The following is a 15,416-nucleotide window of genomic DNA, read 5'->3' as shown; positions in this document are numbered from 1 at the left end:
CAATGTCTTGATCAAGCCCAGGTATAACGTCTGCCCTAAAGACAGTCATTCTTCCACCGTGAGAGACTCTCTATACAGTGTGGTTGTTTAGATTCACCAGTTTTTTCCATTTCCAGCTAACCAAGAGTTCAGGTACTGAAAGCCATCTAATCTCAGAGAAATTTAAAGCTAAATAAAGGATTCTTAAAACAGATCTTTACATGTCCAGTTTTTAAAGCCTCCATTTTACTGAACAGGAAGTCGATCACATTAGCACCAGAGCCTTGGACACTCAAGTGAACTTGAGCCCACAAGGTCAGCCGGAAACCCCACCCACTCTTCTCAGAGTCACTGCTTCTAGCCTGCGTCGTCTGGTAGAACAAACCTTACTGCACACTGTTCCTGCCGCTGACTTCAAATAAACTACAGTTTCTACTCAATTCCCAAAGAAAGCTCAAGTATGAAAGTGCCCCTGGCAGCCAGCTCCCCTGTTGAGTTACTATATTGGGTGTTCTTTCACTAGCTCTGGAGTAGTGAAGACTGGTTGGCAGGGATATGGCTCTTTAAATACAAAATTTATTCTTTTTCTTTTTAAAGACATTTTTCAAGCCGACCCCACCTTCTTGGCTCAATGTGAGGACTTATTATCTAAATTCATATACATACTCACACTCACTCTAACTCTGGGATGTAAAATATTTCTTAGTTTTTACTTTTTATCTCTCTTTGCCTTAAAAAATGGGATCCCTCTTAAGTTTCCTGAATGCCAGTTCCTAGCAAAAATGGATGCCTTATGAATATGTAGATGAATTTTAATAAAATGATACGAACGCAGCAGCTCTGCGTGTTCTGAAAAACGTTTCCAGAGCCCCGTGAGACTTCCAAATGCTCCTGGAAGATGAGGCTTCCTGCAGAGAAAAGGAAAACGAGAGAATAGGACGTGATTGGATCGGTTCCGTTTACTATGATTTAGCATGAAAAAATGCTGCCTTATGTCTCTTTTTAAATTCTCCTATAGCTGCGGAAGCCCATGTTCAGTAAGTCATTCAACCTAGGTCTGCTCGGCTCAGCAATTCCCGCTGTGTTAAGTGGGACCTAATTGCAGAGGATAGCTGCCTCCTAACGCGGAATCCTTATTTCATTAGCATTACAGATTGGGTTCTTGGGAAGGACATTCTTTGGTAATTTGTTACAGTTGAAGTCTTGCAGATTCTCACTTCCTTAATCTAACAATCTGCTAATTCTTAAAATTGGAAAAAAGAAAGAAAAACCAGCCTATCAGTCTACTTGTCAGGAAAGACTTAGCTGTCAGGAGCTCTAATGAGGTACGATATTAATTCCTGACTGCATTTTTCCCCCAGACAACGGTGAACAGTTTCCCCCAAAAAACTAGTATATTATGCAATTTCTCATGATTAATTAAAACAATAACTATAATAAACAAAAGAAGCACATTTTGTGATTCTGACCTTATTGCTTTTTAATTGCACTGCTTTTCATGTTTATTTTCAAAATTCACTTCTCTGAAGTAGTCACGAGAGAAAACGAGTGTCTGTTGAACACTTTATCTGAAGGTGCGGCCATTCCTGTGGAATTGCTGGTCATTGTTTGGCAGCTGCTAGACCATCCACTTCAGTTCTTAACTCCTTAAATGTTTTTAGCAATGGCTGAGTTCCAAATATATATTTTTTTAATCTATCTCCTTCGTCCACTGATTTCGCATCTGAGATATTATCTCTAATTTTGGGGGCAGATAATTCATGGCTCTGGTAAACAATATTAAGAACTACAGTGGGCTTATATTAGGGCCAGGCACAGTGGCTCACGCCTGTAATCCCAACACTTTGGGAGGCCGAGGCAGGCGGATCACGAGGTCAGAAGTTCGAGACCAGCCTGGCCAACATGGTGAAACCCTGTCTCTACTAAAAATACAAAAATTAGCCAGGCATGGTGATGGGCACCTGAAGTCCCAGCTACTCGGGAGGCTGAGGCAGGAGAATCACTTGAACCCAGGAGGCGGAGGTTACAGTGATCCGAGATTGTGCCTCTGCACTCCAGCCTGGATGACAAGAGCAAGACTCCGTCTCAAAAGAAAAAAAAACTTACAGAATAATTTTTTTAAATGTATTGGTCCCCTGGAAGGCATAAGAGTGAAGGGAATGTTTCCCTCCCCATCTGAAGGTTTGAATCTTTATGTCAGCTGAAATAAACTGACAATAGATTAATAAATTTGTTATTAATGTGCAAATGTGCACAGGAGCCACACAAAATATGAGACTCAAAGAAGGGCCAGATGGTTGAAGCTTAAATACTCTCTGCATAGGGAAGAGGCAAGTGAGAGATGTAGGCAATTTTAGAAGAGTAAATGATGTTTAGGGGAGATGATTAGGATGGAAATTCAGACAATAGCCTGGAACAAATTTCCTCCAGGGTCTCAGGGAGGTGGCGACAAGTTATGGGAAGGCAAGGGGCAGAACTCTATTGTGAACAGAGGTTATTTTATCATGCAGATAAATCTCTCAGGTGACAGCCTTTAGAAGAATAATTGAAAGAATAAGTGAAAAGTCTCTCCAAGAGTGGGGTCTTGGTGTGGGCTTTTAGTTTCTTCTGCTATATGAGTTAATCTCTGGTTAATGTAGATTCCAGAGAGGGGGTCCAAGACAATTGCACATCTTCTGGATGAACTTCCCTCAGTCAGATAAGAGAACTTAAGACAAAGTCCCTCCCTGTGCTTCTGAAGGGAAGTTGGAGGGGATGGGGAGGAGACGGTCAGAGAGAGACCTTGGCTCTGAGGCTTATTTCTGAGGTCTGTGAATCTCCTTCATTCAAAGCACTCAGCATGCCAAAGCAATATAATTTGGGGCATCATTTTCTGAGCCCCAGCAAAGATTTTCTGCTGCTTCAATTCCGGTGGCAGTGTGTTTAACTGCTAGAGTTGCAGGAACATTGTGTAGATAATAAATGCCAGCATGGAGGAAACCTTGGCATGGGACAGACAAACAGGCCCCTCTTGCCACCTCACAGGCAAGACTGTTCATCCTCAAGACCATGGGGCATCAACATCACCATTTAAGAACTGTTTTTCTGAAACCAAAGCCTCTTTTCCAAGCTGGTATCAGTAGTATTACCAATTTAGTAACTCTGAATGCAGTCAAACCAGAAATTAAGTGTTTCCAGAAGTCCTCGCAGGCTGTCAGTCCTGCCCAGGTGTGGTGTTCTGTCAGGATTCTCTGGGAACATTGCTCTTTACTAAGATGCTCTTCAGGTCTGTAGACCCTGCTTTGAAGGGTTCCTCTGATGGGTTCTGCTGAGCCCAGTAAACCTTTACGGCTTATTTCTAGTGTATGATACTTTAGCATCTTCCACGTACAGCTATCAGCTATTTTTTAAAATAGCTATTCTGGCTGAGCACAGTGGCTCATGCCAGTAATCCTAGCACTTTAGAAAGCTGAGGTGGGAGGATTACTTGAAGCCAGGATTTCGAGACCAGCCTGGGCAACAGAATGAGACCCCCATCTCTACAAAAAATAAAAAAAATAGCTGGATGTGGTGGCACACCTGTAATCCCAGCTACTTGGGAGGCTGAAGTAGGAGCATCACTTGAGCCCAGGAGTTCAAGGCTGCAGGGAGCTATGAACATGCCACTGCACTCTAGGATGGGTGACAGAGTTGGACCCTGTCTCAAAAAAAAAAAAAAGCTACTTACTGTTCTTCTAGTCTTGTGTCTGTCTGTATGGCTCAAATTTGAGAGGTGCCATGTTGAAATCTGCCCCTGCTTTGTAGGTCTGGCCTCCGAATCAGCTTCTGTGCAGAGGTGATCCCAGGGTTCTTCCCTACTGCTGGAAGAGGAGAGCTCAGGCAGGCTCAGAGTCCCATTGACTGTACCCTCACTCCATCTCCCCATCTTCATCTCACCACTGCCCTTTGGGGTATTTGGGGATGGCCTTCCAGGGCAAGGGACATGCATCCCTGCTGTCCCAGGAAGGGAAAACCTCCAGTGGGTCCGCTGTTCATGGTGAGAGCCAAGTTCCAGATACCACCGGAGTACCACATGCTTGTTGTAGGCAATGTAGAAAACAAGAAAAGAGCAGTGGCACACAGTTGGTTCTGTCCTTCGGAAATTACGACTGCAAATTGTGAAAAGCGCATCTCTAGAGGTGTATCTGCTTGAGAGTAGAAATGAGATTTCACTGTTTTAAAACACTTTTTTTTAACGTGTTAGAAAGATGTTCTCAATATGTTACTTTTTGCCGAAATTGTTCATCTCTCAGAACGTAACTCCGGTTGTGTTTTTCTGTTTCCTTATGTCCCGTTGGCAGTTCATCTCAGAACAGGCCAGGAACTTCTGCAGATAACAAGTTAATCATAGCTTGTCCATCCCAGTTGGTTGGTCTGCCTGTTCTCTCAAGGGCTAAACAAGCTGTGGCTGCTCTGGGGGTCATTGTTCAGAGGACCATCTTTCTCTTCCTGCAGGTGTCAGCGGAAGCAGTGGCGGGTGGATCTGCCGGCCACCAGCGTGGTGATCACGTTTCACAATGAAGCCAGGTCGGCCCTGCTCAGGACCGTGGTCAGGTGAGGCCAGGAGATGCATTACCTGTCAGGGGTGTTAAGACATTAGCTGTGTCCCAGGCACAGTCAGACCAGGGCTGTCAGTGGGGGCTGCAGACAGGGTCTCCTGACTGCTCAGCACAGGGCGCGGTGTGTAGCTCCTCCAACCAAGGGTTAGGACCAACATGTGAGAATTTTCTACCCCAGGCTAAAAGTTTATACCCCTAAAAGACCTATAAACTTTATCTTCTTATCTTTTCTTAGCGTGCTTAAGAAAAGCCCGCCCCATCTCATAAAAGAAATCATCTTGGTGGATGACTACAGCAATGATCGTGAGTACTGACACTGATTTTATCCCTGTGTCTGGCTCTTCTCTGGGCACCAGTCTTCCTGTAGCAGGGGTGCTAATGAGGAGTGAACAAGCCAGAAATCAGATCCACAGAAAGAAGAGGTGCCTCTGTGATGCCCCAAGGAGATAATCGGCCCTTAGATGATTGAGAATGCTGTGGTTGAATGCAAAGCCCTTTATGAACTCCAGGTTCAAAATGCTCTGCTTCTTTTCTTTTCCTAGCTGAGGACGGGGCTCTCTTGGGGAAAATTGAGAAAGTGCGAGTTCTTAGAAATGATCGACGAGAAGGTAAGATTCTTCTTAATTCAGTACCAAGACAGTTGAATTCTGACTTTTCCTGTAATAACAGAAAGAAGTGCTTTAGCTCAAAGAGCAATTAATTGTCTAGCTTTTTTCTGTCTCCCTCTACCAGAGCCACTTGGGAGACTTCTCCCAGCAAACACAGGAAAGACATTAAAAGCTTGACTAATTGACATTATTTGTATATTAGAGCGAGATCAAATTACATTTTTATTTATGTATTTAGAAAATTGGCTTCTGTCTTTCACAACCTAGGAAGTCTTATCAGTCCCTTGAGTACAAAAGTTTAGAAGAAAAACAAAGATTTAGCAATAAGAAGTTGAATGACTCCATGCTCCAGGCATCTGATAAAATAACCAGGATTCAAGTTTGACAGCCTGCTGAAGGTGAACCATCCAAAATGGGGAGAGAGTACTGCAATTATATGCTCATGTGATTTTGCAAATGCCAGCCTCGGAACCTTCTGTCAGTCTTATCTGTGCTGGAGCTGAGTTCGTGAAGACTGTTTTATTGGCAGTTAGAAGAGAGGCTGTAAAGGAGGAAAGTAGTACACTGGAGTGTCTGGGAAAGAAGCTCCAGTCACAATGTAATTAACATCCAGTGTGTCAGTGCTGTTAGAGACCCTGATGACTGAATTGTTAGGCTCCTCTACGGTTGGGAGAAATCTTTCAGTATAGGAAAATCACGGAGCTTTGGAACCCATGCCACATTTGCTGTTTAAGTCTGACTGTTGATCCAGGGGTGGTGATTGTATTCCTTCATCAGTGTAAAACTCTTTCTTCTTGTTACGTATGCACTCCAGCTGGAGTCAAGGAGTGAAGTTTTTCTTACCAAGAATCTTATTAGCCAACACAGTGATTGAGCCTGTTAGAACAGCGTCATATTTTAACCAACTAGGGTCATCAAGCTGGACATTCAAGATACATAAACAGTGGGATAAGCCTTGCCTTCTAAACAAGCTCTGTTTGCCAGACTCACATCAGTCCACCAAGCCTGGAATAAACCAAAAAGGGGGCAATTTGCTGCCCCCTAAACACCTTCAAAATAACTTTATGAATTTAAACCCAAAGTATCTGCCATCCTACCCCATCACCTGGCACAGGCTTTGAAAAAAAGTAAAATAAAATAAAGAGGAGGAGAAGTGGGGAAGGAGGAAAGAGAGATAGTGTTGGCACTGTAAATCACTTACGAGCCTTATCTAACAGTGTCTTTGTCTTTAAACTGCTTAGAAATCAGAACAATGCTTATCAGTATTAACTTTCCACTAGAATGTTCATTTGGGTTGAACCCGTGCTGATATGTTGTTTCGGGGAAGGCATAAGAAGGGTGGGTTGGGAGAAGCCAGATTATGGAAAGCCTATATGGAACAGCTGAAGTCTGTAACAATTGAATGAGAAAATATGTGCACACTTGCACACTCACTCATGTATATATGTACCCATGTGTGTGTATAAGATCCCATCTATGTAAGCATACACACAAAGTGCTTGTAGTGATGCCACTAGATGACAAAGTAAATTAATTGCCTAAAATATTATGGTAGTGAAAGAGCAGTCTTAGGATCAATCTTCTGTGGATTTTATTGTGCATTGATTCTTAACCTAGCAATTTATTAGAAGCACCTAGGGAATTTAGGACCATGTCTTGCCCTCATTCACAATTAAATAGAAATTTCTGGATTTCTCTGGGTGGGGTGTGGGCAGCTGCGTTTTTAAAAGCTGCTAAAATGATGCCGATGTACGGTGGAAGTTGAGAGCCTAATACTTTCATTTTACAGATGGAAATACTAAACCTAAAGAGGCTAGGTGGCTTTCTCAAGGCCCTACAGGCTATTTAATGACAATAATAGGACCAAAACCATGTTAATAATGAGATAAATCTTTTTCTCTGCATTTGTGGAGATAATCTAGTGGTATTTCTTTTTTAATCTGTTAATATGGTGAAATACATTGGTTGATTTACAGATGTTAAACTAGCTTCGCATTCCTAGTATAAGCCCCAGTTGGTCATGATACAGTATCCTTTTAATATATTTTTGTTAAGGATTTTTATACCTGTGTTTATGGGAAACATTGGTCTGTAATTTTCTTAAAATGTATTTTTCCAGTTTTGGCATTACGGTTTACTAGCCTTATAAAACAAGATGGAAAGTGTGCCCTTCTATTTTATTTTCTAAAAGAGTTTGTATAATATTTTAATTATTTCTTTTTTAACTGTTTAATAGAATTAGCCAGTCTGGACCAGGAATTTTCTTTATAGAAAGATTTTTGATAACTAATTCAATCTTTTTAATGGATATAGGCCTATTCAGATCTGCTGTTTCTTTTTGTGTGTTTTGGTAATTGTCTTTCAAGAAATTTTGTATTTCATCAACGTTTTTATATTTATTGGCACAAAGTTGCTTATGATATTGTCTCCTTTTTTACACTTTGTCGGATTAGTATTACTATTTTATTGATTTTGGTAATTTATATCTTCTTATTTTCTTTATCTGTCTGCTGTTTATCGACTCTGTTCATCTTTTAAAAGAACCAATATTTAGCTTTTATACTAGTCAGGATTCTCCAAAAGGACAGAACTAATAGGATAGATGTATATATAAATGGGAGTTTATTAAGGAATATTGACTCACACAATCACAAGGTGAAGCCCCACAATAGGCCATCTGCAGCTGAGGAGCAAGGAAGCCAGTCCAAGTCCCAAAACCTCAAAAGTGGGGAAGCTGACAGTGCAGCCTTCAGTCTGTGGTTGAATGTCCAGTAGTCCCAAAGCTGAAGAACTTGGAGTCCAGTGTTCCAAGGGCAGGAAGCATCCAGCATGGAAGAAGGATATAGGCCGGGGGAGACCAAGCCAGTCCAGTCTCTCTACATTCTTCTGTCTGCTTTATTCTGGCTGTGCTGGCAGCTGATTAGATTGTGCCCACCCAGATTGAGGGTAGTTCATTTACATGTGGTGTAATCATTGGTGTGATTGGGTTTGGGTCTGCTCTTCGGCTGTTTCTTCTCTATTTGTATCATGTGCATTTTGCTTTTTGTAACTGTGTTCCTACTTTCTTGCCTTCTTTTGGATTCATTGATTTTTTTAGTATTCCGTTTGAATTATTCTTGTAGCTTTTCAGCAATACTGTTCATGTATGCACAGTTGCTCTGAGAATTACAACATGCAGCTTTAACTTACGACAGTCTGCCTAAGAGTCAACATCATACCACTTTAAACTTAAGAATTTTATGATAGTTAAATTGCATTTCCATTTCCCTTCCTATGTACTATCGTTATCATGTTTTTCTTTTACGTACATCTTAAACCCCACAACACAGTGTTACATTTTTACTTCAAATAGTCAGTATCTATTAAATAAAGAGAAGAATATGTGGATGTGTTAAGCTTATCCTCATATTTTCCATTTGTAGTATCTTTGTTTCTTTCCATAGATTGGAGTTTTTATTTAGCCCAAATAATTTTCTTTAGAATTTTTTCTCATAGGCAACACAATCTCAGGTTTTATCTGAAGAATTTTTTTCTCCTTTGTTATTGGAGGCTATTTTCTCTCAGTGGAATCTGAGTTGACAATTAATTTTTCTTGCAGCACTTTAAAGGTTTCACTACAGGTGGGGCGCGGTGGCTCACACCTGTAATCCCAGCACTTTGGGAGGCCGAGGCAGGCAGATCACGAGGTCAGGAGTTTGAGACCAGCCTGGCCAACATGGTGAAACCCCGTCTTTACTAAAAATACGAAAATTAGCCGGGCATGGTAGCATGCGCCTGTAGTCCCGGCTACTCGGGAGACTGAGGCAGAAGAATCGCTTGAACCTGGAAGGCAGAGGTTGCAGTGAGCCGATATCGTGCCACTGCACTCCAGCTTGAGTGACAGGGTGAGACTCTGTCTCAGAAAATTCATACTGTTGTTCCTTTGTATGTTATGGGTCATTTCCTCTGGCTGCTTTTCAGGTTGTCTCTATATCTGTTGTTCTTTTTTTTTTAAGCAATTTGATTATAATGTGCCTAGATTTAGTTTTCTTTATATTTATCCTGCTTCAAGTTTGCTGATGTAAACTGAATATGTAAGATGATGTTTTCCACCAAGTTTGGGAAATGACTGGCCTTTTATTTCTTCATGTATTTTTTTCTGACTCATTCTTGAACTTCAGTTGCACATATGTTATACCACTTGATATTGTCCTATAGATGACTAGACTTTTTCCCCCTTAATTTTTTCTCTGTCCACCAGATGGATCTATTTCTGTTGTTCCATCTTCAAGTTCACTAGTCATTCTGCCATCTCCATTATGCTATTAAGACCAGTCAGTGGATTTTTCATTTCAGATAATTTCATTTTTAAGTTCTGGAATACCCATTTGATTCTTTTTTATAGTTTTTATTTCTTTGCTCAGATTCCCCACCCATTCGCTCATTAAAATTGTTGCCTTTGAGTTATTAAACATATTTATAATAGCTGCTTTTAAATCCTCCCCTGCTAATTCCAACCTCTGGGTCATCTCAGGGTGAACTTCTGATGACTTTTTGCTCTTTGGTGTGGTCTCCATTTTCCTATTTCTTCTCATGTGTAGTGATTTTTTATTTTATAATTGGCATTGTGGATGATATGTTGTAGAAACACTGGATTATGTTATCTTTCTCTAAAGAGTATTCATCTTTGTTATATTGGGCAATTAAATTACCAGATGATGATGCTGAACTGCTGTAGGCTCTTTTTTGTACTTTGCTAGGATGAGTATGGTTTTTTTTTCTTGTTTTTGTTTGTTTGTTTGTTTGTTTGTGACAGCGTTTCTCTCTCGTTGCTCAGGCTGGAGTGCAATGGTGTGATCTCAGCTCACTGCAACCTCTGCCTCCTGGGTTCAAGCAATTCTCCTACCTCAGCCTCCCGAGTAGCTGGGATTACAGGCACACGCCACCACGCCTGGCTAATTTTTTGTATTTTTAATAGAAATGGGTTTCACCGTGTTAGCTAGGCTGGTCTTGAACTCCTGACCTCAGGTGATCTGCCCACCGCAGCCTCCCAAAGTGCTGGGATTACAGGCATGAGCCACCACGCCTGGCCACGAGTCTGTTTTTATGAGTCCCTTATTCATGATACATAGTCTATATTCCTATGTGTGGTCTTTCTGAAGTTCCTATAGAAGAATTGAGATCTTTACCAAGCATGTCACACTTGGCAGGACTCAAATTCCAAGCTTTGTTTTCTCTGCAGTAGATAGCAGCTGAAACTCAAGTTTTTTCTGCCTTCTAACTGTTGCTTTTCATGTTGGACTTGGTTCCTGCATGGTTCAGAAGTCAGCCAAAGATTTAACAGGAGGTTATTGCCAGATTTGGGGCCTACCTCCTTTCCAGGATCTTCTTCAGTTTCCAGATACCAGAAGCTCTGAACTCTCTATCCTGTGACAACTCAAGCCAAAAAAGGCTGCATTGCAGTGGATTGGAGAGCATCCTCGTGGAAAACGCCATATAAACATGGAGCTTGCTCAGTGTTATTTTCTTATTTTAAGGGGTTGGATCCTATCTAGTTTCTGTCTGCTTCTGGCTTTCAAATTGCTGCTTTTTATATTTTGCTCAGAGTTTATAATTGTCGGAGCAAAGGTTTGCCCCATACAAGTTGTTCTGCAGTTATCACAACTTGAAATCTTTAGTCTTTTTCCCTGTTCTAGCATGCAGCCACATAGGAATCACTGAAAACCCATTTTCAGTGGAAAAAAGTACTTAGCAGACTTGTCCTCACGGGTTATGAATAGTTGCAGCATCTTCACATAGAAAGCCCAGCATATATAGCAAAAGCCGTTTATGATCACAACATCCAGGGATAAATATACTATTATTTATTTTATTTTATTTTTTATTTATTTTGAGACAGGGACTCACTCTATCACCCAGGCTGGAGTGTGATGGCGCAATCATGGCTCACTTCCCAGGCTCCAGTGATCCTCCCACCTCAGCCTCCCAAGTAGCTAGAACCACAGGCACAGGCACAGGCCACCACCCACGGCTAATTTTTGAAATACACTATCTATATTTTGTGTCATAATGAACATGCACATTATTAACAGATCACAAGTATATAAATTGTAGAATTTGACCAATAGTATAACTAATTTTATGTAAAAGGCAGACAGCAGGGCTTTGCAACTTGTGTTATTTAGCTCCTCATAAGTCTTAGAAGACAGAGATATTCACAACACTGTTACAAATATCACCACTAAAATCAACACCATTAGCACTGGAAGTCTCTGGGTGACACCTTCCTTAGCCCAGTTAGTTAGAAAACTGTTGCTGTGTCAGAGGAATGTAGTTATAAAAGTTCCACATTTTGGTTACTTGATAAAGGAGACTTCAGTAATGTAAAGGGCCTTTCTCAGAAGACGGTGGTTCTAAGAACATTGTCCTCCCAGTGATCCAATATAACTATTAAAATTAAAAGTTCTGACAATAATCTGTCTTGGTAACCACGGGGCAATTTGGATCTCATCCAGCAAGTTTACAGTAACCTCTATGCCCAGAAAGCAGGCTGCAGAGCTGCGGGCAGGGAGACGTTGCCGGTTGGCATGGGGTTGTGCTGGCCCCGTGGCTTCTCTCTCCTGACGCGCTTTCCAACTCACCTCCGCAGGCCTGATGCGCTCACGGGTTCGGGGGGCCGATGCTGCCCAAGCCAAGGTCCTGACTTTCCTGGACAGTCACTGTGAGTGTAATGAGCACTGGCTGGAGCCCCTCCTGGAGAGGGTGGCAGAGGTGAGATGACGGGGGCAGGGAGGGGGGTCAGGTGGTGGGTGGTTGGTAGAGGGGACAGAGGGGAGCATGGTCCAGGGGAGGTGTAACGCGGGGAGTGGGGCATCAGGCCTGGAAGGGGCTGAGCTTGCCGTCTGCAGTTTTCCTTGACAGAAAGAAAATGCCTTTGGGGCATTGTAGAAAGACTGTTTTACTGGCTGTAGGAATCCATCAGTAGGAGGAACCATCCGTTGACAGGTAGGAGGCGAGGATCAGCAGAGGCTGGTGAGAGCCTGATTAGTTGAAGGCAGCCCTTTTCACGGGAGCAGTTTCCTTCCCCGCCTACAGCTTCACAGAGTGCTTAGAACGTTGCCCGGCATCTAGCAAGTGCCGTCTCTTGCAGCTCGCAGAGCGGGGTGTGCTGGGGAAGCTGTCCCTGGAGCCACCTCTCTGCTCTTAGTGAGTTGGGCAGGTTAGCCCAGCAGGCTTTCAGGCTCCTGTGGGAGCCGGGGGTGGCTAGGAAGCATACAGGGACTGGTGGGGTTGTCAGAGGGTGATCCGCAGCTACACCTCTGCACCTTCTGCTTTCTAGAAACTTCATTGCTAATATTACATTTGGCCTTTTGTCATTTCTCTTGCCTTCTGCTTGTTTTATTGACTTTTCTTTCCTTCCTACTAAGAAAGCACTTCCTTGGGGGCGATAAAGCAAACTTAATGAAAGGAAATAGAAAATGAACAAGTAGTTCTGCCTAAGCATAGCAAGGATAGCTGATGGGCTGTGAGTCATGGAATACTAAGTAAACACAAGCTACTAGGAATTATGAAAATCATATTCATTACCCTTTATCAAGTTGGGGCTACATGCTAGGCCTTTTATATATGTTACCTGTAATGCACTTGTTATCTCCGTTTGACAGGTAAAGAGGCTGGGGTTCAGGGAACTTTAATAATGCACGCAAAATCATACAGGTAGCAGAGCCAGGATTGCAAAGCCAGTTTCATTAAATCCCTATCTGAGCCCCTCTCTTAACACATGTGCACACAGCTATATCCAAGAAGAACCCGCCCTGGAATCCCCACCCACCCCAACCCAACCCCACAACTTCTTGCTCTCCCTGGCTACGCTCCGCCAGGCTGTCTCTCAGGGAAGTGCAGTCAAAACCAAAACTGCCATGGCAGTGTTTGGGTGTGCGAAGGCCACTCAGCTCAGTGGTCAGATTGTCAGAACTGCTTCGAACACCTGCTCCTAAATTAAGGTGAGAAAGTGCCGAGCCTATTAACTTTCACTAAATCGAGCCTTATCAAACAAAATGTAAAGTAGATTATATCCTTTAACTCATACACCTAGAACCAGACTGAGCCAGGCAAGGAAAGTTGTATTCTTCTCTGCCCTCAATGCACCACACAGGTTACTTTTCCCTGTAAATTTGCACCTGGGTGTTACAGAGCTTTGCAGTGTTTGCGTGTTCTTAATTGGCATGTTCCTTCACCTGTTCCTCTGATGTAGTATGTTCTTAGCTCTGCTGGTTCTGTTACTAAGTTGTACTCCTAAATCGTTCTTCTGGCTAATAAGGGTTCTCTAAGTGGCTCAAGGAAAACACTTGCTCTTTGGTTAACTGTCAGCATGGGGCACAGTCCAGGGTCTCTCACCAGCGTCTGTCATTTGAGCTTAAAGAGATTAGAGACGTTAAAAGGCCTTATGTTCACAAACTCTTACCAGAATGATGACAATGTGGCATAAAGACATGGCTCAGTCGAGGGGGATTTTTTTTTTTTTTTTTTTAAATAGAATCATAGGGGCCGGATGCAGTGGCTCACGCCTGTAATCCCAGCACTTTGGGAGGCCGAGGCCAGCGGATCACCTGAGGTCAGGAGTTCAAGAATAGCCTGACCAGCATGGAGAAATCCCGTCTCTACTAAAAATACAAAAATTAGCCGGGCGTGGTGGCGCATATCTGTAATCCCAGCTACTTGGGAGGCTGAGGCAGGAGAATCACTTGAACCCGGGAGGCGGAGGTTACGGTGAGCCAAGATCACACCATTGCACTCCAGCCTGGGAAACAAGAGTGAAACTCCGTCTCAAAACAAACAAACAACAACAACAACAAAATACAAAAAACAAAGATAGAATTACAGATGAGGCAAACTTAGAATCTGGAAATCTCTAGTGGATTTGGTTAACCTTCTGCTGTGATAATATTGATACTTACCACATCTCTTACACACACACATTCCCACATAGAGATATATTCCTAATTTTGATGTATGGGCATTTTAGCAGTGATTCCATTCCTGAGGTTTACTGCAGCTCACAAATCACTAATGGTATTTGGGCAAACAGAAAAGGACCCTTGGGACACAGCAACACAGTTTTTGCCTTTAGCTGGGTGAACTGATGGCTACCTGTCCCATAACCATGGGTGTCTCCACTCCTAGAGTGACTCCTGCTACGCTCCCACTCCTGACCTCCCTCCCTGCCTCCCAGCGGGCCACAGCACATCTGTGGATGGCCAAGAGCAAGACCTTCTGGGTCTGGGTGGGGAGGCTGGGTTCTTGCGGGCCTAGGGTAGTAGGTAGTAAGGGCCATTCGGGTTTGCCCTGTGCCTGCCTAACACTAATGCTTTCTATGGTTGGGTAGGTTTTTTGTTTTGCTGGGATTTTGATAACTACTCCTCTCTTTGTTTGTATTTTAGGACAGGACTCGGGTTGTGTCACCCATCATCGATGTCATTAATATGGACAACTTTCAGTATGTGGGGGCATCTGCTGACTTGAAGGGCGGTAGGTGTCTGTCATGGTGCCCCTGCCTAGCTCATCCCGTCTACACCAGCATCTGATCACCACTCCCTCTCATTATCAGGAGTGACAGTGACAACAGTGTTCACGCCGTAGTGTGTGTTCTGAGTAAAAAGCACCTGTGTGCTTAACAAGTAGGACTTCATACAGAGAAAAAAAAATAGACTTGCTCCCTTAAAGAGTTTCCTGGGTTTCCCTTTCTCCTCTTCCTTGACCACCTGTCACTTTTGCGAGCCATGTGGTTCCATGAACAGATATGGCATCCTTTTTGATCAGAGATGATGAAGCCCTCCTTGCAGGAATCTGGGGTGAGAAGCTTCACGGAGCTGAGGCTTTGTGGGATTCAAGGGGCTGGAGCCTGTCTTTGCCTTCTCTGCTCACCCCGGCTATTTCTCTGACAGCCTGGTCTCTTGCTGGTTGCTCAGGTGGAGACCTGTGTCATCCTCAACCCCCTCTCCCTCACCAAGCCCACGTGTGACCCTGTTCTGCTGATACAGCCCCCTGCATGTAACATGGTTTCTTGTACCCCTCTTTCCCAGCCCAACACCTGTACCTACGTCATCCCGGTCCCCTTTCATTGGAATGACCACACCAGTTTCCTGTATGTCCTCACGGCACCCACCCTGGAGCCCCAAGAGCACTTTGTCTGTTTACCCTCTTAAAAATTATCAAAGACCTCAAAGAGCTTTCATCTGTGTGAAGATGAACTATTCTAGATAGACACTGGGCA

The 15,416-nt window shown here is 43.1% G+C and overlaps 1 protein-coding gene across 1 annotated transcript in view; it reads left to right on the top strand.

Annotated features, from left to right (window-relative positions):
- Positions 1–15,416, top strand: part of GALNT2 (polypeptide N-acetylgalactosaminyltransferase 2) — a 216,239-nt gene that overhangs the window by 165,959 nt on the left and 34,864 nt on the right. Inside the window, exons 4-8 of the mRNA XM_054468572.2 lie at positions 4,453–4,551; positions 4,792–4,859; positions 5,099–5,164; positions 11,793–11,914; positions 14,584–14,671. Coding sequence (XP_054324547.1) covers positions 4,453–4,551; positions 4,792–4,859; positions 5,099–5,164; positions 11,793–11,914; positions 14,584–14,671 — 443 coding nt within the window. The remainder of the gene's footprint in view (positions 1–4,452; positions 4,552–4,791; positions 4,860–5,098; positions 5,165–11,792; positions 11,915–14,583; positions 14,672–15,416) is intronic.

Source organism: Pongo pygmaeus, chromosome 1 (genome assembly GCF_028885625.2).
Source record: "Pongo pygmaeus isolate AG05252 chromosome 1, NHGRI_mPonPyg2-v2.0_pri, whole genome shotgun sequence".
Classification (NCBI taxonomy): domain Eukaryota; kingdom Metazoa; phylum Chordata; class Mammalia; order Primates; family Hominidae; genus Pongo; species Pongo pygmaeus.
Note: the sequence above shows the minus strand (reverse complement) of the source record. Positions and strands in the feature narration are given on the sequence as shown.